Raw genomic sequence first — 22,729 nt, 5'->3', positions numbered from 1 at the left:
AACCTCTTCACTTTCGCAACTCAAGAGTGAATCTGTTCGCACCCTCGCTCGCCTTTGCAAAATTCTGCGCCTACATACTCCCACAATAGCCTTTTTCTTCCTTATTCTTACGATCCCACGACAACATCTTTGCTCTTCCGCAACCACCAGCTTGTCTGCCAACTGGGCAACAAACCTGCCCTCGCTGTCTTGCCAGAAGACAAAGGACGAGCCAAAGACGATCTCAGACGATTCTACCCACTTTCAGATTCCTTATCGTTGCCTTCATCGAAGCGAAGCTTTATCGCGGCCCGGCGAGGCCCCGATCTCTATCAGAGATGGCAGCTTCTATGAATCCCTCGACCCCCCCTCCACCTTCCTCGATCAACACTCCTTCGACACCGAGACTTGGAGCTCTCGACGACGACTATCAGCCATACTCTCCTCGAAAGTCTTCTCGTGTCTCCCAAAGATCGAGCAATGAAGCAAACTCTACCGCCCGAACCCAACATAACTTGCGCAAGACTCCAGGATCCTCCAGGAATATATCTTCTACAAGCATGACTACCTCACCTTCATCTCCCAAGACCGCATCCAAGAAACGCGCTCCGAAGAGCTCTCCGATGGTTGGTGGACGCAGAGTCTCTGGCGCATTGGACTACGATAGTACCGCATATGCGGCGGCTGCTCTCGGTCTTCCTGCTCCCAAGAACGAAGGCAAGATGGAGGTCCAACGATCTACAGCTGCTGTTCGCAAGAATGGTATGCTTCCTACTCCGGCCAAGACCCCCCAAAAGCGACCCGAAGAGTATACACCTGCCGTAAACACGATCGCCCGAAACCTGTTTCCCATTCGATCTGGATCTGACGAAGAGGTCATGCCATCACCGAAGAAGAGAAACAAGAAGTACACTGGCTTGACTTTGGATAGCTTTGAGGCTGAGGAGGCTGCCCCAATTCACATCTACACAGACTCCCATGATCGTGTCCCTGAGGTCGATCTTAGCCCAGATAATCCATTCTATGGTGAAGGCGCTGCTCCTGTCCCCGAGCCGACAAAGCGTGCGAGCAAGCGTAGGAAGATTACTGTTCCAGGCGAAGGAAGTCAGTCCATTGAGGAGCTTCAGAAGCGCGAGGATGGCTTGATTTACACGTTGTAAGTGTCTCTATATGCCCTTTCAGAAAGCTATTGCTAATAGTTTTAAGTCGTGGCAAGAATGTCTTCCGCAAGTTCGCCGACATGAAAGGCCAAGAATCTGATGAAGAAGGTGGCACTGACGACGAAATCGGCGATATTCTTGATGAAGTTCTTCCATCTTCCCTCCGTGGTCCTCTTACTCGATCCTCTACGAAGCCACGCCTTCTCTTTCCAGGCAATGAGAAGAAGGTGATGAGATCACACAACACTGAAGATGAAGAGGCCGATACCGACATTGAGGACCCCATGGATACTTCAACTGCTTCTCATCAAATGCATGTCAACGTCACTACACCCAAAGCTCCCAAGTTCGCACCTGCTAGTCCTCCTACCACCGCTCGGGCAACTAGATCCAAGAATGTCGATATGAGTAGCTCGCCAGGCGCACCAACCAGCGATGATGAGCATATTAGGTCCCCACCAAAACACAACGCTCGTCGAGGTGGCGGAGTCAGCCCTTTCAACGAGTGGAAGAGACACAGGTCGGTCACAAAGAACAACAAGAAGCGGGAGGGTGAGCCACTTGCTCGAGGAGGTGGTGGCAAAAAGCTCCGAGGATGAACGATCTTGTGACGAGGGATGATATTTTGTGGATCAAGAATTCTGCGTGTATGAACATTCTCTACATTTGTGTTAGTACGTAGACCTGGTCTACTTTCATAATGACGGGACGCCATTCGGTGGATGCTGCTGCTCCTACTAAACGCAAGGTTGGTTTTATCGAACCCGGCTGTTATGCTTGGTATTGTCACGCAGATATTGGCTCTTTACTACCATAATAAGGTAGTGAGGAATATTGAGGGCATTTGATGAGAGGCGAGGTTGGTGCTATCCAATAAGGGCCTTTTGCCTTGTATTGTCACTTAGATATTGGTTCTTTACCATAGAGAAGAGCATTGAGGATATTTCCTAAAAACTCGCCATGGCGGCTCCTTGCTCAACTAAGATCCAGTGATATTTAAAAACTCTCCTCCATAACTGCAAGAGTAGATAGTGGCTCGTGCGAACAAAATTTTGTATGGCATGATTCAGTGTTGGATGAAACCCGCGGACTTCGCTGACAATTGTCGTCGAGGCTGCCAACCTCACAGTGAGATTCGTATTGCAGACAATTGATCGTGCTTTGAAACTTTTGATAGTTGTTGCCCCTGTAAATCGAATAGATATTCGTACTTCGTACTTAGAAAGCAATTTCTCCTCATCCCCCCCAAGCCTACGCCACAACCCCGCCACCACCCCACTTCGTTGCGAACTCGGACAAGGCTGTTGCACAGGCAGTACGTTGACCAAGGATTTCTCGCCCCTCTTTACTTACTCAACCCGATTAACTACACAAGTTATAAAGCTTCGCTCCTGCAGACACGAACTTAGATCATCATGCATATTTTAGTAAGGATCCCGGCAAGAGTACTGGAATTGATGCGTTTGGAAGCTGACCATCCTCCAGATAGTGAATGATGATGGCCCTCCTTCGAACCAATCCTCCCCATATGTCCACTCCCTCGTGAAGACCCTACAGGCCGCTGGACACATTGTCTCCGTCGTCCTTCCTCACACACAACGATCATGGATTGGAAAAGCCCACTTGATTGGCAAGACGCTCAAACCAACGTACTTCCGCCCCGGCACTCTGCACCAAGAGGACGGCACCACACACTCCAAGCCCTTACCAGCAGGCGCACCTGAGCAAGAAGAATGGATTTTGGTGGACGGCACGCCGGCCAGCTGCGTGCAAATAGGACTATACCATTACTTCCAAGACAGAGGACCAATTGACCTTGTTGTCAGCGGGCCGAATTATGGAAGGAATACAACAGCAGTTTTCAGTCTTAGCAGTGGGACGTTAGGTGGCGCTCTCGAAGCTGCAGTTTGCAGACGGAAGGCAATGGCCATATTATATGCTTTCTCCTCAAGGAATCATGATCCAGAAATCATTGCGGGGGCGTCGAAACTCAGTGTTAGGGTGATTGAGTATTTATACAAGAATTGGGGAGAGGACGTTGATCTGTACTCGGTGAACGTTCCGTTGGTGGAGGGAGTTGAAGACAGGAAAGTGCTGTGGACGAGCACATTGCAGAATTATTGGAAGTCAGGGAGCTGCTTTCAAGAGATTGAGGACGAGGAAGGAGATGCGGGGGAGGAGGAGCAGAGAATTCGGGAGGGCGAGGGATTGCCAGAGGAAAATAAGGGAAGTATGAGCAGACATAAGCATAAACACTTTAAGTGGTCACCGAGGTTCACGGATGTTTATCAATCTGTGGAGGAAGCTGGACCTGGAAATGATGGGTGGGCTGTTAAGGAGGGATATACCAGGTAAGCGCCACCAACTTATATCCACTTTCTAAAATTCGATGCTAATATTGCATAGTGTCACACCTTTAAAAGCAAATTTTATGCATGCTGCGGCGGTCACAGAGGGAGAGCTGAAGCTGTGAGTGGGGTTTTGCATAGCGTGCCTTAGATCACTAGACTCCTCTTAGATCAATAGAACGTTGAGCAGCCATCTACCTGTACAATATCTGACTCGTGATATCTCAGGCCTCACACCGAACTCCCAAGCATGGAAGCGCTCTCCATCTCCTCTAAACACGCCAAGCACTTCTACGCCTTGATCAACTACGAAGATACATATGTTCAGCCTTTGATTCTGGCGGCACTCAAGTCACGCCTTCGAGAAGGATCCTATACTCTCATATCCTCGATAGCAGAATTACCAGACCCAACATCGCCTTTTCTCCAAATAGGAGCCTACGAATCGCTCCCCTTCCCTCACATCCTCTCTCATCCTACCACCACCCTCGCTAATGCGTACATCATCCGCAAGGCTCTGATCAGGAAACACTACCTCAGCACCACAGCTTTCAACTGGATCACCAAGAACCCCTCCTCAATCCTTGCAACGAATATCAAGCCAGCATGTGATTTCGAGCTCGACTACGCCGAGTTCCTTGACGAATCATTGGTAGAAGCCTGGGAATTGAGAGGGAGTTTCGAGAGGAACGATGGGCAAGAGGCTGCGGAAAGGGAATGGTGGATTCTGAAGCCTGGGATGAGTGATCGTGGACAGGGGATACGACTATTCAGCACGGAACAAGAACTTCAATCAATATTTGAGGAATGGGAGGCTGAACGGCCTGATTCTGAGGATGAGGATGAGGACCAAAATAACGCGGAGCGAACGGAGGATAAGAAGAAAGGAGAAGAGGAAGGGGACTACATCGTGACCTCGCATCTCCGCCACTTCATTGCTCAGCCATATATCCACCCACCTCTCCTCTTGCCTTCCAATCCAAGGAAGTTCCACCTCAGGACCTACGTCCTAGCAGTTGGAGCGTTGCAAGTCTACGTCTACAAGCAAATGCTCGTGCTCTTCGCCTCATCACCGTACATCCCACCATGGACCCCCCCAACCTCAGACACAGGCCTCAACCTCTCACCCCACCTCACAAACACCTGTCTCCAACCCTCTGTGCACGACGGCACAGTACAATCATTCTTCTCCCTCCCCTCATCGGATCTCTCTCCATCAATGAAAGACAACATCTTCAAGCAAATATGTGACACGACTGGGGAAACGTTTGAGGCAGCAGCGAAAGGGATGATGGTTCATTTCCAGGTGCTGCCGAATGTGTTTGAGGTTTTTGGCGTAGATTTTTTGGTGGATGAGAGGGGCACGGCGTGGTTGTTGGAGGTTAATGCGTTCCCGGATTTTAGGCAGACCGGGGAGGAGTTGAAGGCTATTGTTGGGGGATTATGGGAAGGGGTGGTGGATGTTGCGGTTGCAGGGTACTTTGGGGTTGAGGGGAAGGGGAGAGGAAAGGTGGGGGAGGGAGATATGGTGTTGGTGCGGAAGGTGGAGATGGGGAGGAGGTAGTTGGATGACGAGGCACATAGTGATAGGGATGGGAGATACAAGCAGGCACTGGCTGACTCGGCATTTTGGGAACAAGGCTGAGAGATCAAGAAATGGAGAGAGAAACCCTGCTACTTGAGGAAGCCGGTGGGCGTGAAGTCCTCTCATTGCAGAACTGGATAACATCATATGGGGAGGCGGGGCGGGGGTATAGGGGAATAGATGAGGCACTCGTAAGGGCGGAGGGTAGCAATATATGATGTGTCGACAGAGAGAATGTAGGCGGCACTACCACATCACAAGATGATTACACAACATGGAGTCAAGACGCAATCACAAATCACATTACGCGCAAAGTGTACACAGTTTGCAAAACGTTCTCGCATGTACCTGAGCACCAAAGAAAGTCGACCATAACAACACATGAGGCCCGCAAGAAAGCACAAAGAATAGGAAAAGCCTTGACCAATTCCCTCGAACAGTATGTACGAAGTGCATACCATTAGATCATTCCTCGCATTCATACATTCCCCATCCCGTCATTTAACTCCTCAACGCCTGATCAGCTCCACTTGCAGGATGAGACAAAGGGTATCAGAGCAAAGTCATCCAGTAAGAGGTATCAGAACTGGCGACCGGCAAGTCTCGTCTTGTCTGCATTTGCTGGAGATTCTTGTCGTGAAGAGATCACTTCTTCTTTGTGACAGTCGTCTTCTTTGTCTCTGTCTTGGTCTTCTTAGGTGCGGCGACCTATGGGAGAAGAGAGTCAGCAGAGATCGAGCGATAAAGCTGGAAAAACAGTCTGATCTCAAGGAACAAAACACAGTTGATAATACAGGAACAAATAAACCACTGGAACCATAATGATAATGATCGAGGGCATTGCCAGACAAGGGGAAGGCAGTTGGCAAGTTGATGGGGCAGTCTGGGGGTTTGGATTTGAGACAGGGGTCGTTGACGCGTCGGAGGAGCATCATAACAAAGCACAGCTGCAACGTACCTTCTTCTCGACAGCTCCCTCGGCCTTCTTGACAGCAGCCTTAACCTACAGGAAAGATCAGTAAGGATGAGAAGGAGGAGATCGCGAATGTAGTGACTCACCTTAGCAGCTGGCTTCTTAGCAGGAGCAGCTTTCTTCTTGGTAACCCCAGTGGGCTTGGAGGCCTTGGTGGCAGTCGCCTTCTTTGGTCCTCTCTTAGCACCTGTGTTGGCGGTCGCACGCTTCTTGGGTGCAGCGGCGGTGGTCTCGGGGACGGTCGGGAAGACTCTTGGGCGAGAGTTGCCTGTATGTGAAGCTCAGTACCGGATCACCAAGTTACGCGCTGAGCCATATCAAAGGCTGTCGGTGACAGCAGAAGGTTTTAACAAAAACTAACCGGTGGCAGATCGGGTGCCTTCTCGTGCCATCTTAACCTGTGAAACAATTAGTAAAGATCGTGGTGGTTGGGGATTGCGATGATTTGGCGCATTTCGAGGACGCGTCTCGAGCGGGCGATAATGCGACGATAACATGGAAATATACTTACTGTTTGTGGTGAGATCGGTTGAAGTGAGGTTTGGATTGATCAAGTCTTCGTCGCGTAGACTGAGGGAATCAGGTAATGTGATTTTAAGAGTGAGAGTGGTTTTGTTGATGTGTGTGGGTGAGTTGGAAGGGAGGAGAAGAGGAGCAGCTCTGTTTATGCGAGGTCGAGGTCGAGACGGAACTTAGCGCCATCGGTGAGTGATTAGCCGATCCAAGGGAAAAGATACTGTCTAAAATAACAAAATGGTTTGGCCATTATTTTGCGTTTAAAGAAGATAACTGAAGTGCTGCTAAGTCTGGTATTCATCTTGGAATTTTCCCAGCAAGTTTTGGGAGTCAAACAGCTTCTCTGCTCTGTTTATGATTTGGCATCACTTTCTTGTGACTCCCGCTCGCTCAGAAGCGAGGACCAAGGTTTGTTTTGATCCAGGAGCTCAGCTGGCATAATACTTCTCAACTAAAAAGTCCTCCAGCCATTTAAAATATATATACCAGATGGTTGTGATTATAGTACAAATCCTTCTGGAAGTACACTGTACTGGAAATTTGGCAAGTTGACCCAGCAAGGGTGAAACTTGGGATCATTTGTAACTTGAAGGATGTAGCCATCTACTTCGTATATGTCTGAGCGCTGGAACAAATAACCTCTTGAATCGTCTTGCAAACTCTGAAATATATAGTGCAAGCAGGCTCCCTTCTACACTGTGTTTCCAGCTAGATACCGTGGACACAAAGTCCAGTCCTCTACGAACGTCTTGTGAACAACTATATGTGAACTCGTCATCTATTAAAGTACCAACCAGTTTGTTTTCATACAAATTTGTTCTCACATGAAACATGCCATTGATCGCAAGTGTCACTCATTGCAGTTGAGAGATATATAGTAATTGTGCGGTATTCGCTTCCCCTCTTCCAATCTGATTATTTTGCCGAATCGCTTCAAATCCTTACCCCTATTCAAGTCCAGCCCTGACCACAGCCGGATGACTGCAGAACAAACTCGGGTAACACTTCTCTGGGTCCTCTCTCCACTTTGCCAACGTTATAGAGGTCTTGAAAGGGAACTCGTGGAGTAAGCATTCCATTACGGCTAACATTCCAATATCCCGATTTGAAAGACCTCCACCGAAGAATCAAGAAAAGCGCAAGGGCCAAACAGCTCAATCTAGTCTCGAACAGGGAATTGGGCGACCGATGAATCATGAGAAATCCATTGCATTTCAGATGCGAATCTCCACAGCTGTATCCAGTCTGATGCCACAGATGCTGCACTCTATTTCAAGCGAGCAACGAGAAAGAACACCTCTGATTTCAGAAACCAGAGAGAACTCGCCGCAAGAGGAATAACGAACAGAAATTGAAGCAAAAGATTCACCAAGTAAACAATCTTGCAATCACATAGCAGGAATGCTGTGTTTGATTCGCACTTGCTTTATTTGTTCGCCATTGACAATCTGATGCTGCGCTTGCTCCAATCTCCGTGACCTTCTTGTCCTCTATTCGTTCCTATAGAATACACAGGGAATATCTGACACGAAACAGTCTTGACGTAACATATGGACATATCCACCAACAAATTTCTAATCAATCATGCTTCACCTCTCATTTTTCTGAAGAAGTCCATGACACCAGTGAACACAACAAGTAAGATACCTCCTCCAGGGCCCAATCTAAGAACCTTCGGTAAGAAACCCTTGTAAAGCGCTCCAAAGCCCTCCTCCTTCATGACCAATGCAACTGATGGCCAAGCCCAGTTATATTTGGGAATAACGCCAGCAACTTTTGGGCTGTTCTGGATGCGGGACTTGACTACATCCATAGGGGTGTTGACAATCGTACCCACTGTACCTCCGGTTGCGCCAGAGAGTAAGTCATACCCCATCTGGGAGGTCTTGTTATCCGCCTTCGGTAGAAGTGCTCGGACTTGGAAGATGCAGCCAAAGTAACCAGCGTTCCAAAGGATATGTCTCCACAGTGTACTTTCAAGGCCATTATATAGTGCGAGGGGACCTTCGGCTTTGACCGTCTTCATCACCACATCTAGCATGCCAGTATATTTCCCTGCTTGGGCCTTGTCCTGCAGTCGAATCTTGACCAATTCAAAAGGGACGACAACGAAGGCTTCTGTGGCACCAGCTGTAGCTCCAGTAAGAACCGAGAGGGATTGCGTCATCTTGGGCATTCCGAAAAGGTCACGGTAAAACTTTCCCCAGGAGTCATTGGCAGCGAATTTGGTTGCTCGCTTGGGCGCTTCCATGAGAATAGGAGCTTCGATGCCTCGGTACAATCTCGAGAAGCTATTCCAAGGCCCGGTCAACCCTTCTCCTCTTTCCATAGCGGATTCACGTACCCTTCATTCTTGACAATCTTCTTGAAACAATCCACCATGCCATTGTATGAATCTGCTCCAGTGCCTTTTCCTTGTTGGAGTTGTCTGAACCTCGGTCAACATTGTCCTCTCAATTGACCCAGCCTTGTTTAGTCGAGGCTTACATTCTTGTTTTGACGACATCCAACGGGTACCTTGGGAAACAAAAGTCAGCAATTGAGCAACCAAGTAGGCAAGAATGGGGGAGGGGAGGGGCAGACTAACATCACCAAGATCTAGAAAGTTGAGCGATTTAGTTCAAACTCAGATTATCAACATGCAACATGGGAAACTCACTTCGGACACACCAGCGACCGCCCCTGCAAGGTATGTGAGCTTCAATTGGCAATCGCGCAAGAGGGGAAGGAGCGTACCGGCGGCGAACTGGTAAATGAATGGTAAGGGCTTATCTGAAGACATGGCTGCGAGCAATATCTGGCGCAAGGTTAGCAAACAAAGTTTTGCAGAGGTGTCAGAGAAGCACTCTGAGTGCTCACATACCTAGAACTTCAATTGCCCGAGTTTGTGTGGATGTGGGGAAGCTCCAAAGTTCTTGTCAGAAAATGGATTCGAATAGCAGATGCCCCTGTGTGCACAGCCGATTTTCGGGCTAATAACTGGGGCTTCTGGATCAAGCCCCACACTTGTGATTTCTGATCATGCTTTTGTACGTAATCTAATTACACGTGGAATCACGTAAGCTCGTTCGAGCCTATTAAAGGGCCCGAACGTGCAGGAATAGAAACGTTACGTCCTTTTTAACCTTTCTAATTACATATGGTAGTAATGCCTTAAAAGGGCTCAGTTTTATCTGAGGCCTTATACTAGAATTCTATTCCGGAGTTTCCAGAGAGATATGTCGAACGAGTATTATTAATATGCTTCTTACGGCCGCCCCTCGCTTTAGAGCGAGCCGCCCCCGAAATTGGAGTACCCATTATAATAAAACGAGAATATACTCTAACGACTACCTCCCTGGAAAAGTCGTTCGAGGGTCGGACGAGTAATTCCCTCCCTACAGGTCAAGCTGTAAGAAGTAGAAGTCTCGGCCGATCTCGTTAAGGTTCTTCTGCTTATCTGACCTATATAGCAAAGGTATCTGACTATTAAATATACTAACTATAGACTAGCTTCCATTCTCCGGGCCTACCTCTCCTAATATAAGCTAATCTCGGGAAAAGTAGGAACTCGCCGGGCAAGTTTTTATATTCCTAGTAATAGCCGAATATTAGAAGAGATTAGTAACTCTATCAAACGAGTTTACTAGATAGGCTAATCGAGACTCTATAGTAATAATCCTGGAGGAATTCTACTACCCGAATAGAGCAGAGAGCTTGGTAGAATAAGGCCAAGCCTAGGCCTGTCCGAGACTACCAAGATAAAGTAGAGAAATCCGTTATCCTAATATCGGGCCTCGAATGAGAAGAAGAAAGATCTAGAAATTAACTAGACCTACTAAAACCCCGTACGAGAATACTACCGGAATAGAAGAGTTATAAACCTCTATTTCAGAAATCGAGTTATAGAGAACCTAACTAGTTCTTGGCTTAAACTCATAAGCTTTCTATACTCGACCGAATCAGGGACCTATAGAAAGGAGAATAAAAAAGGAAGTCTATCCAGATCTTAATAGATAGACTCTAGTTATTCCCCTTCTTAAATTACTTATTTCTTTATATCCGAATTACTATATCTTTTAATAAGAGGCCTAATCTTACTATAATAGGAGCTAGTTAAGACATAGATTACCCTACTAAAGGGGAGCCCCCGAGTAATACTATATAACTACTTTAATACCTTACTAGGAACTTACAAGAGTATTTACCTTATATAAATAAGATAGCCTAGTAGGTTTCTAGCTTAGTTACTTATTAAGCTACTATTAATAGAGATTTAGCTACTTTATAAGATTATATAACTAGTTTTCTTAGTACTATTAATATACTTAATAATTATATAGTTTATATCTCTAGCTTACTCGGAGATCTTTCCTTAGCTATAGCTAATTTACAGGAGTATATCCGAGAACTTGCCCGAGTTCTAAATAATATATAAGAAAGTACTAATATAGCTATTAATAATCTTATTATTCAAGTTTAAGTAAAGCTTATTTCTTTAATCCAGGCTATAGATACTTATTCTTAGACTTTAATTACCCCGGCTATTTCTAAATTAGATAATATTACTATTACTAAAAAAGTGCCTATTTCCTTAATCTCTAGGCCTAGAGATCTTCCTAAAGCTTTTATAAAATTTGGAAAAGCTATAACTAAATATATATTTTATCTTAGAATAAGAATTAGAGATTACCCCAAGTATAATAAAAATTAAATAAATAATATAGCCTATTTTTGGACTATAGAAGCCTATTTATAGCTTAATAAATATTAAACTCTTACTTGAGCTAAGATTTCTAAAGAATAAGTATTAGCCCTTTTCTCGAATATATTTAAAGAAAAAGCTTTAAAATAGTAAATATAATTAAAGAAAAATACTATTCTCTTAAGTAATCCTATTTCCTCTACTATTAATAGTTTTTTTATTATTATTTATACGGAATTCCAGGAGCTTAATATAGAAAATAAAAGATAATAATATTATAAGAAAGTTTAGTAAACCGGTTCTATTTAAGGCTATATTATAATATTTAAGAATTATCTTATATACCTTAATTCTCGACTATCTAATTACGAGATTCTTTACTAATTTAAGAAAGGGCTTAATAAGAAAATTAAATTTGAGATATTTACTTATTATCCAAATATTAATAGCCTAGTAAAATACTAGATACTAGTAGACTTTATTAATCGAGTATTTAAGGAAGCTAGAGTAAAAAGTAGCTTATCTTATATGAGATTTTATCTTATCTCTTATCTTAAACCTTTTCCTTCTTAGCTAAAGCTAGATAAAGAAATTAAATAACTTAATTATATTACTTCCTCTATATCTAATAAGAAAAAGAACCCTAAGCTTTTTAAGACTTAGTACTTAGTAAATCGAGCCTGCTTTATATATAGAAATAAAGACTATTACTTTTCCTCTTATTCCAAGATCTCGTAATTAGCCTTTAAGATCTTATAATTACTTAAGAAAGCTTCTTATTTAGGAAACTAGAATTATTCCTAGTATTAGCTTAATTAGAGAATAATTTAGTACGAGCTAATTAATAAGCATATAAAGATATTCTAGAGCCGCTTATACTATATAAAACCAAGGCTCTCTTAGCTATAATTAAGGTTTACTCTTAGCTAAAGCTCAAAAACTTTTTCTTATATAAATCCTTTAAGAAACTATTCTCTTTTAATATTACTAGAAATAATTTACTTATATTTACTACTTATAACTAATAAGGAACTACTTTTAAGTATTTACTTAATAGTAAATCTATATATAACTAGGCTAATACTTTATTTATAAATTAATAAGATTAACCTATTTCTCTTTTTTCTCTTATTATAATTAAGTTTATAAATAGGAAAATAAGAGAAGTATTAGTTACTATTACTATTCTCGGCCAAATTAGATACTATTACCTTTCTATATAAGCTATAACTATAGACTTACTATACGAATATAATATTATACTTAAAATACCCTAGTTATAAGCCTTTAATTCTTATATTAATTAGCTCTATTTAACTATTTGGATCCGAGATTTTAAGGGAACTCACTTACTTATAGCTAATCGGGATTACTATTAACTAGCCTAAGTTATAGAGCTTAGCCTTATTATAGCTAAGAGTATTTACAAAATAGCTAGAAAAACCTAAAGCTTTATTATAAATTTATTCTTTATCTAGTTCCAGATTTTAGAAAATTAAGTAAGCCTAGATAATTTACCTAAGAATATTCCTGCTTTCTTTAAAAAAGTTATCCGGAAGTATATAAAGGCCTTTTATTTGGACTTGCCAGATTACTTATTACCTAATAAAGTAATCTAATACTTAATTAATACTAGAAATACCCGGCTAATTAATTTAGTAGCTTATTCTCTTTCTTAATCTTAGCTAAAGAAATAAACTAAGCAAATTACTATAATACTTAAAAAGAAATTAATCCGAATAAGTAATAGTTTTTAGGAAATACCTATTCTTTTTATAAAAAAGTCAGATATTACTTAGTATATATATATTAATTACTAGGACTTAAATATAATTATAGAGAAAAATACTTATCTCTTATCCAGAATTCAGGATTACCTTAATTAAATTAGGAACTTCAAGTTTATTTCCAAGTTTAATTTACTTTCTGGATTTTACTAGGTTCTTAATACTAAGTCTAGTATCTTATATATAGCTTTTAATATATAAATTAGCAAGTTTAAATACCTAGTAATACTAATAGGACTTATAAATACTCCGGCTATCTTTTAAATATTAATAAATACTATTCTTTAACTTTTTCTTAATTGCTTTATTATTATATTTTTTAATAATATTCTAGTCTTTTCTAATTTAATTAAGAAATATTAGAATTACTTGAATTAAGTTCTAAGTAAGCTAAAAAAGAATAAGCTCTTTACTAAGCCTAATAAATATATAATTAGTATTTCAGAAATAGAATTTTATAAATATATTATAGGAAATAGAATTATTAAGACTTTATAATCGAAAATAAAGCTAGTAGAAAAATAGCTAGTACTTATAAATATTTACAAAGTTAGATAATTTTTAAAATTAGCTTCTTATTACTAAAAATTCATATATAATTTTACTATTATTACTATTTCTCTAAATAATTTACTTAAGGAAATAAATATGAAATTATAAAAGCAGAAAAATTAATTAATAACTTAAATAGCTAAATACTAATATACCTTTCTTATTCTCAAGAATAGACTTATAAGCAAGCTTATCCTATAATAGCCGGACTAGTATTAACTATTTATTATTAAAACTAATACTTCTAAATAAGCTATTAGCTATATTTTGCTTTAAGTAAATAAATAAGGCATTTTCTACTTAGTAGTATTTAATAGTAGAAAACTTTAAGGTATAAAGTTAAACTATATAGTTTAAGAGAAAGAACTATTAGCTATTAAGTATACTATTTATATATAATTATATTATATTAATAATTATACCCGTATAAAGATTCTTATAAATTATAAGAGCTTAAAATATCTCAAGAATACTAAGGTTTCTTCCAAATAACTAGTATATTAGATTACTAAGTTCGGAATATATAATTTGGATATTTTATATTAACCGGAACTAGAAATAATAATACCTAATACTATTAGTTATTACTCAGACTTTATTAGAACTAGCCAAGCTTACTAGGCCTAATTTAACTCTATTTATTTAATTAATAAAGCAGAATAAAAAGATACTATAGTCTAATATCTTTATTTAAATATAGAACTAATAGACCTAAAGCTAAGAAAAGCGGTTTTATATAATTAAAACTACTTGCCTTTAAGCTTTATACTCGAGTAAGACTTGCTCTTATATAAAATATTTAATACTAGTTACTATATATCTTATTTGAGCCTACTAACCCGCAGATCCTATATAGAATAGATCTATAAGAAATATAAATACCTTAATTAGCCTAGATTAAATAAAGTTCTTTACTCGAGAACTTAGTAGCCCTTAATTAAAAAGAATATCCAAAATCAAATTTATATATATCCTAATTATTAAATAATAAAGAATTCCTGTCCGGAAATAAATAAAGGGCCTTAAAACTCTCTTAAGAAGAAAGATATCTAGCTTTTTAAGTAATAGTTAATTAATTTAATTAGAATTTTGCTTCGAACCTATTCTGGAAACTAATAAATTATTATAGCTATTAAATAGTTAATAGGCTAGCCTATTATTTAAGTACTAAAAAATATTATAAGCCAGAATATAATGAATTTTATTTAAGAAGAGATTTTTACTATTTATAGAACTTTAAATAAGATCCTTATAAATAATAGTTCTAACTTAGTATTAGAAACTATAAATATCTTTCTTTAGATAATAAGAGTCTAGTATTATATAACTACTTTATATTATCTATAAACTAATAGAAAAGTTAAGTAATTTAATAGAATACTAGGGAAAATACTTATATAATATTTATATGGCAAGCTAGTTATACTCTAAAATAAGTACTTATATTAAGTATTTTTTACTATATAAATTAGAATTTACTTGGTTAGTAAGTATAATTTATTCTTTTTCTTATTTAAAATAGATTTAAGACTTCTTAGAAATCCAAATAAAGCTAAGCTAATAGGTAATTAAGAAGCTTATCTAAAAGAAATAATTACCAGACATATTACTATAAATAAAGCTTAACTAGTATATAATAAGTTCTTAGTAAAAAGAGCTATTAAAGTACGTATTATATGAGATTAAATTCTTAAGAAAAATAAGAATATTCTAGTAAGAACCTATATTCTTATATAAAACGAATCCCTATTAAAATTTAAATTAAAGTAATTTAGCTCTTATAAAATTATACTTACTACTCTAATTAAAATATATAATTTATAAAATATTTATAAAAAAATTCTTAAATCTCTTATTTATAGAAATTAACTTATATAATTATATCTAAATATAGTTAATAAGGAAACTAGAGATTAGAATATAGTATATAACTTTAACCGGTTATATAAACTCTATAACTTAGTTAATTTCTTAAAAGATATTCGAAATATACTTAAATAGGAAAGAGTTCCTATATATTTTTATAAGAAATTAGAAACTCTTTATAAACGAGAATAATTAAATCTCCTAATCTAGAGACTAGATTAGTTTAAATTAGGAAAGAGAAAACTTAATAATACCTATATTAATTAAGCTTTTTTTAATAAGCTTTAATTAAGGGTAAAATATAAAAAAAAGCTAGAAAGAAAAGAGGCTAAACGAGAATTAGTTAAGGAACCCCCTTTTCCTTTAGCTCTCTTACCTTTTTATACTCCTCTAGAGCAGGCCCGCTTAAGCCTTAATTAAATACTTAAAAGCTAGTTATAGATTCTAATAATAACTTTCCTTAGAACATATTTAGAGTATTATGGTTATATGCTCCATGGCTATCACGTGCTCCCTATACGTAGTATGCTAGGCTATATTGGGTTAGGCTAGTTCGCATGCTTACCTGGCATTCGTATACTTATATATACTTCTCTTTTTAGTTTAGTATTATCGGAATAAAGCTACTCTAACCTGCTTTTCAAGCCCGGAGCTCAGGCCTCGTAATATAGAGCTCCTAATTAATAGATTAATAAAGTATCCGGAAATAGAGAAAAGTAGATCTATATAAAAGAATAAAATTATATACTCGCTTGTATATAGTATTTTAGTTTTACTAAGCCAGATACTAGAATCTATAATTATAAAGCCTACTATAGAAGAGAAGTTCTCGGATAAAGTTCTTAAAATAGTAATAATTACTCTAAATAGAACTAAGAAAGTTAAGCTTCTATAGCTAATAAAAAGGAAAAGAGAATATTTAAAGAAGTTTTTTAAAGTAATAAAAGAACTACTAAATATATAAATAACTAAACCAAAATCTCCTCTAGCTAGAGAGACTAGGTAAAGAACTTATATAAGCTATAAATTAAGGAAATCCTTAATTCCTATAAAGAATAAAAATAGAACTAATTATAATACTTAAAAAATATAATACTTAAAAATAAGAACTTTATTCTTTTATAAAAAACCATATAATAAATTAAGTAAATATTATACGTATTTGCGAGACTATTTTATATTCTTTTTTATAAGAAATTATTATAAGTAAAACCCAAGAACTCTAAGTAAATAGCCTTTGGCCTAGATATTTACTTTCCTAATTACTAGATCTTTTACTAGTACTATATATATGCTTTTCAAAAATCCCAAAACCCCTAATATATCCTTTACTAGTCCCATATATAGATACTTAATAATACTTCTTTTTACTAGAACTAGAACTAGAAAATTAATAATTATCCTAATTATTTTTAGTTTCAAAGTTCTTATATAAATTAGAAGAAGCTCGTAAATATAAGGAAGATCCTTAATTACTCGGGCCAGACAGGTACTAAGGACAAACTAAGGAACCTCCGAATAAAGCTTTAGGAGCTTAATTATAATTAAAATTAAAGAATCCAGGAAATCTAGGATAAGAACTCAAGTCTATAGGAAATCCAGGCTATAAATAAGGAGAATTAGAAGTACCAGGATAACTTCTAGTATCCGGATAAAATAATAGCTAAATCTATATATTACTAGATTATATATCTATAATAGATCTATTAGAATAAAATCGAATATAGCTACAAGAATAACTAGCTATTATAGAAGCTATAGATTCTCCTAATTAGAAATTACTCGAATTAAAGCAGATATATTTGCCTATTCCTATTTAGAAAATAAAGTCTATTTATAATTAAAAAGAGTAAGGACCTATTACTAGATCTCCCAAATTAAATATATCCTTATTACCCGAGATAACCTAACTATTATTATTATTAGAAGAAAAGTCTTCCCTAATATTAGGAATTATATAACCTAAAGCAAGAAGATTTCCTTAATATTAAAGGATATTAATAATATCTTACTATTTGTTTATAGCTACTTTAATACTATTAGGGATATTTAAATTAAACCGGGATCCGACTCGAGTATAACCATATAAAGTACTTTAATATAAAGGTATACGAATATAATAAGGAGAAATAGAAGCTAGAGCCAGAACTTAGCCTAAACTAGGGAAAAATTAAAGAGAGAAATATACCTTTACCTAGATAAAGAGAATACAAAGAACCTTGGCCATTCTAATAATAATTAGTATAAGAGCTACTAAATAGAAAAGGAAAATTAGTAGGAGAATTAGGAACCTTATTACTTAAGGGCTCGTAAAAAGAAATATATTAGGAGAATAGGCCAGATTCTCTCTCGTATCGAATATACTTTTAATTATTTACTAGTCCTATAATCTAAAGAAGACTAGCTTTAGGTATAGAGAAATAATTACGGAAATTAATTAACTTCTCCTTGTACTAGCTAAGTTTTCGACGAACTTGGATATTTGTATAAAGCTAGTAAGAAGCCTTTAAATGAATTATTTGAAAGATAGTCTTAATCTCGATTTCTTACTAGCTTAGCTTTCCCTTTATATAAAGTCAGTTCTGAATAAGGAACCAGAATATATAACTTATAGAACCCTTGTATCTACTAATCATACCAGGACAATAAGGAGGCTTGCCTTTACTACCAGAACTACTATCTCCAAAACCTGTGGCATGACTGCCAGGAGTAATATCTATATTGGCCATAAAGGCAATACAGATATAAACCAAGAGAATGAGAAGAAGGTAAAGGAGCTTTATAGTACTGACTTATATACGAAGCCAAAAGCCAGAAGCCAAAAGGGAAGAGAGAAGAAGGTGAGAAGTAGATACGAGCGAGTAATTAAACTAGGAAATAGTTCAAGGGAAAAGGAAATAGTATATAGAGAATCTTGGAAGACTTGCAAAGCAACCGAAATACAAAGACTTGAGTTAGTGGTATAGAGGTTATTAATAGAAAGGAGGGAGGGTTGCGAACGAGCAAAGAAGGCTTTCTTATACTCGCTTGGGCGAATTTCCAGAGCTCTAATTGGCCCGTTTAATAGGAATTACTAAGACAGAACCACTTGGAATGCACTCAAACGAACCTTTCTAATGCAAATGAACCTTAGTTATACTCGAACGAATCTGGCAAGAGCCAGAAAAGGAAGGTACGAGCATGGTACAAGTCCAAAACGTACGAAAATTGTGAGGTGTTTGTTGGTAGGCAATAAGACAATAGAATGAATCAGTGTGTTGTGAAACTACAGTGTTAAATTCAGTACAGAACTAATCTCTGTCCCTCCTGTGAGGTCCAGGGAAGCCCCCTCTAAATAGGAGGCCCCGATGGCATACATACAATTAGTGATTTATAAGCCTAATGCATATGATGTAAACAGTGGTTGGTTGGGATATCGAAGGGCTGCCGAACTCCCTGATCGACACCCGCGATATCCGAGGTTCGTCACATGCCCTTAAGTCACGTGCGACCCTGCACACATCACAAAAATAGACCCTTTTTATCCGGTTTAGTATATAGAAGGGGTAATAGCAAGAACTCCCTCGGACGAAAGAATCTTGGGATAAAAGGAAGCTATTTGAGGAGCCTTGTAATTTTCTTTTGTAAAAAGGGATTCGATTAATGCAGAATTATGGCAAATGGTTTTGATATTCTCTCTTTTCGCACGAACTTCAGGAGTAAGTTCGCTTTTAAGTAGGGGAGGATGTGATTTCTGATTATGCTTTTGTACGTAATCTAATTACACGTGGAATCACGTAAGCTCGTTCGAGCCTATTAAAGGGCCCGAACGTGCAGGAATGGAAACGTTACGTCCTTTTTAACCTTTCCAATCACACACTGTTGCTTCTCGCCCACGTGACCGTATTCACGACGCGTCGCGTATTTGGGAAGAGCGAAGAGCGTGTTTACAACGTGAATGTTGGATTTCGACGAGTCGCACTTGTTGTTTAAACTCGTCATCTCGAAGCGCCTGCAACGCTCCATGCATCCAGTGAAAGGATGCCTCTTCAGAAATCCTTCTCGGATCAAAACCATTCAGCAAAGTCGAAGGTATGGCAAATGCTTCAACGGTTCAAATCGGTATTTTAACTCTTTTCAAGCAGCATCATCGACCGCAATGGAGCCGCAACAAAAGTTTCCAAGGGCCGCAACCCAACAGACCCAGTCCCAAACCATTACAGGAAAAGCCACCGATTCCGGTATCAACAGCTACGAAGAACAAGCTCAGCAACTTTCAATTTCATGGCCCGCCCAATGATGGCAACAATACTAAGGCTGTGATCAGTCTCCTCTCGGACGACGAGAAAGAGAACGAAGGAGCAAAGAAAGAGAAAGTTGATGAGATGCCACGGGAGATCCCAAAGAATGCTTCGCCAGAGCAACCTAAGCTGCCCGAGCCAGCACCGAAGGATGTCCCAACAACACCAGCAGGTCGGCTTGCGTTGACAGACTTGATTGGGATGGGCGATATTCGACGCGCAGTACAAAATATATCACCTGATGAGCGGATAGAATGGAACCACGAGAAAGACCTGATGCCTGGGTCAGGCTCTGCATTTGGTGGTATCAGGCGAGCGAGGAAGAGAGCAAGGAGTTCGTCTCCTACCGGATCACCTTCAGCCCAAAGCTCACCTCACCTCAATCCCAAATTCGAATTAATATCAATAAAACCTCAAGTCGATCCTGGTTCCGAGCTTTGGGGTCGATATTCTCTGAATGGATCGAATGCTCGAACTCCCCAAGGGCCGTCGATCCCAGCATTAGCACACTTGATGTGCACATCATCACCGCAACCTTCCAAAGAAGGTGTGACCCCTCGATCGGCATCCGGTTTTAGGAGAGCCAACAGCTGTGGAAACCAGTTTCCTAAACGCCGGAGGGTAGGTGGATATGAAGGCGACGACGTCTTCACCGAATCAGCTGCCATTGGGCCATCGAAGCTGGCTGTTTTGATCGAGAGGGTCCAAGAGGGGCTAACGCCGAAGCAAGCTTCTGTGTCGACTACGTCTTCGGAATCCTTCCACACGCCCGTTGACCAACCATCACCTCACATTGAAGATACCAAACTGGTTGATGACAACCGCTCTGGAGATTCCAAAGCTGCTCATCAGCCTCGTCCTCCGAGAACTGAAGTCGATAAGCCGAAGACAGAATTTACCATTGCTGCACAGGCGCCGAAACCTGATATATCAGGTTCATCAGATTACGGAGAGTTCGATGATGACGAACTCGATGAGAGTTTAATGGAGATCTTTGTGGAAGGAGCTGCACCCACCCCCCGGATGTCTCCAAACCCGCGTCCGCAAACTCTTGACAAAACACCAGACCGATATAGACCACCTCCGCAAGTGAAGACTGCTGAATCTTTTGAATCGGGGACTTTGAAGTCGGGATCTGATGAGTTTGACGATTCGGACGAGGACTTGTTCTCGGTAGATCTCGAGAACATTGCGTCTCAATTTGACACAAAAACCCACAGGAAGAGTAAAGCCGTGTCGGTGGGAGGGGCTGGAGCTTCAGGACAGCGAGAGGCTTTGGTGAGAGCTAAGTCAGAGTCTGAAGATGAGTTTGGGGATGGTGGCCTAGATGATCTTGATTTGGAAGCTGCGGAAGCAACAGCGACACAACACATCCAACAGACAGCTAATAGCCTTCTACCTGTACGTACGCGATTTCCATAGCCAAGGCAGCATCAATAGCTTACTAAATGCTGATTAGCCAACCCAAAAAGCTCAGGCCATTCAAAGGTACCTGGTCACCAATACCCTAGACTCTGAATATGAAACTCCAAATGGGCGAAAACAACGGGAAAAAGTAATCACTCGATCCCCATACCTGTGCTTGTCTAACCAGCATATAGATCTTGCTTCTCCAAACTGAGCAGGCGAAGTCAATGAAGCTTGTCCATCTTCGAGGCTCTTGGACCGAGACACCAGTCACTCCAAAAGCATTCGTTCATGTCATCGGAATCTTTGATGCCAGTGGACGGTGCATCGTTGACGACAACACCAACCTCTTGATTTTGCATCCTGACCATCTCCTCTCATCGACAGTGGTAGCGGATTCATTTAGTTGTACTCGTCGTGCCGTGCTCCAGGACAGAGTCAAAGCTACTGGTGACACCAGTGCTCCCCTTGTCTACGGCACGATTTTGCACGAGATCTTTCAAGCAGCCATGCTTGCTAACAGATGGGATACAGAATGGTTGACTGAGGTCATCCAAAACACTGCCGGTAGGCATCTTGAAGATTTGTATACCATCAAGCTACAGATACCTCAAGCTGTTGAGTATCTCTTGAGCAAAATGTCAGAGTTGCAGTCTTGGGCAGAGCTTTTCGTTTCCTCGCAACTAAACGTGATTTTCCCTCCCGTTGCGTTCTTTGTGCTCATGCTAATGACACGCAGCCAGAAGCGAAAGTCAAGGCGGGAGGTAAGGAAACGGCTCTAATGTGTGTCAGCAAGTTACTAGACGTCGAAGAGCATGTCTGGTCGCCAATGTATGGCCTCAAGGGTAACATAGACGCGACGGTCCAGGTCACAATGGAAGACGCAAAACAGCAACGAACCCTGACCGTCCCATTTGAAGTCAAGACCGGCAAGAATCCTAGCGCAGCTCACCGTGCTCAAACAGCCCTCTACAATCTGCTACTCTCAGACCGATATGATATCGAGATTGCATACGGCATCTTATACTACATGGAAACATCCGAAACGATCAGAGTACCATCAATTCGACACGAACTTAAGCACATGATCATGCAGCGGAATGAACTTGCATGCTTTGTACGAGAGCGCCAGGCCCAACTCCCTCCCATGTTGAAGAAGGAAAACCTATGCAACCGTTGTTACGCCAAGGTGACTTGCTTTATCTATCACAAGCTTGCCGATGACGGGACGGGCGAGACAAGTGGACTGAAGACTAAGTTCGACGATGTTGTGAAGCACCTGACTCCAAAGCACAAGGAGTTTTTCCTGAAGTGGGATGATCTTCTTACTAAAGAAGAGAAAGAGAGCCTCAAGTTTCGGCGAGAACTGTGGACTATGCTGAGTTCAGAGAGAGAGAAACTGGGCAGATGCTTCTCCAACGTTATCATCGAACCAGGATCTGCATACGAAGACCAGAACAACCCAAAGATCAACCGATATCGATACAGTCTCGTCAAACCGGATCCAGCCCATGGGTTCTCTTTCCTCGATTCACAGATTATAGTTGGAGAGCCAATTGTGATATCGGATGAAAAGGGACATTTCGCACTGG

At 39.9% G+C, this 22,729-nt stretch overlaps 5 protein-coding genes across 5 annotated transcripts; 4 read left to right on the top strand and 1 right to left on the bottom strand.

The window, feature by feature from the left end:
• Positions 1 to 21: 21 nt before the first annotated feature.
• On the top strand, positions 22 to 2,099 carry K444DRAFT_654801 (uncharacterized protein). The gene is made up of 2 exons (XM_024885960.1): positions 22 to 1,135; positions 1,186 to 2,099. Exons 1-2 carry the CDS (start codon positions 318 to 320, stop codon positions 1,736 to 1,738), a joined length of 1,371 nt encoding a protein of 456 aa, XP_024732619.1. The 5' UTR covers positions 22 to 317; the 3' UTR covers positions 1,739 to 2,099.
• Positions 2,100 to 2,554: 455 nt separating this feature from the next.
• K444DRAFT_654800 (sure-like protein) lies at positions 2,555 to 5,225 on the top strand (the record flags this gene model as incomplete). The annotated part of the gene is made up of 4 exons (XM_024885959.1): positions 2,555 to 2,566; positions 2,625 to 3,490; positions 3,546 to 3,608; positions 3,716 to 5,225. The coding sequence occupies 4 exons, from the start codon at positions 2,555 to 2,557 to the stop codon at positions 5,049 to 5,051; spliced, it is 2,277 nt and encodes a 758-aa protein (XP_024732618.1). The 3' UTR covers positions 5,052 to 5,225.
• Positions 5,226 to 5,739: 514 nt separating this feature from the next.
• On the top strand, positions 5,740 to 6,422 carry K444DRAFT_616781 (uncharacterized protein). Its single transcript, XM_024880991.1, has 2 exons — positions 5,740 to 6,075; positions 6,132 to 6,422. Exons 1-2 carry the CDS (start codon positions 5,894 to 5,896, stop codon positions 6,403 to 6,405), a joined length of 456 nt encoding a protein of 151 aa, XP_024732617.1. The 5' UTR covers positions 5,740 to 5,893; the 3' UTR covers positions 6,406 to 6,422.
• Positions 6,423 to 7,950: 1,528 nt separating this feature from the next.
• On the bottom strand, positions 7,951 to 9,485 carry K444DRAFT_77551 (mitochondrial carrier). The gene is made up of 7 exons (XM_024888703.1): positions 9,425 to 9,485; positions 9,298 to 9,358; positions 9,221 to 9,243; positions 9,149 to 9,159; positions 9,049 to 9,078; positions 8,906 to 8,989; positions 7,951 to 8,852 (listed from the first exon to the last, which is right to left on the bottom strand). The coding sequence occupies exons 2-7, from the start codon at positions 9,341 to 9,343 to the stop codon at positions 8,144 to 8,146; spliced, it is 903 nt and encodes a 300-aa protein (XP_024732616.1). The 5' UTR covers positions 9,344 to 9,358; positions 9,425 to 9,485; the 3' UTR covers positions 7,951 to 8,143.
• Positions 9,486 to 19,295: 9,810 nt separating this feature from the next.
• K444DRAFT_77515 (uncharacterized protein) lies at positions 19,296 to 21,329 on the top strand. Its single transcript, XM_024888702.1, has 3 exons — positions 19,296 to 19,521; positions 19,575 to 21,135; positions 21,190 to 21,329. Exons 1-3 carry the CDS (start codon positions 19,471 to 19,473, stop codon positions 21,246 to 21,248), a joined length of 1,671 nt encoding a protein of 556 aa, XP_024732615.1. The 5' UTR covers positions 19,296 to 19,470; the 3' UTR covers positions 21,249 to 21,329.
• Positions 21,330 to 22,729: the final 1,400 nt, after the last annotated feature.

This window comes from Hyaloscypha bicolor (genome assembly GCF_002865645.1).
Source record: "Hyaloscypha bicolor E unplaced genomic scaffold K444scaffold_124, whole genome shotgun sequence".
NCBI lineage: Eukaryota > Fungi > Ascomycota > Leotiomycetes > Helotiales > Hyaloscyphaceae > Hyaloscypha > Hyaloscypha bicolor.
The sequence above is the reverse complement of the archived record's forward strand: the minus strand, read 5'-3'. Positions and strand labels throughout refer to the sequence as shown.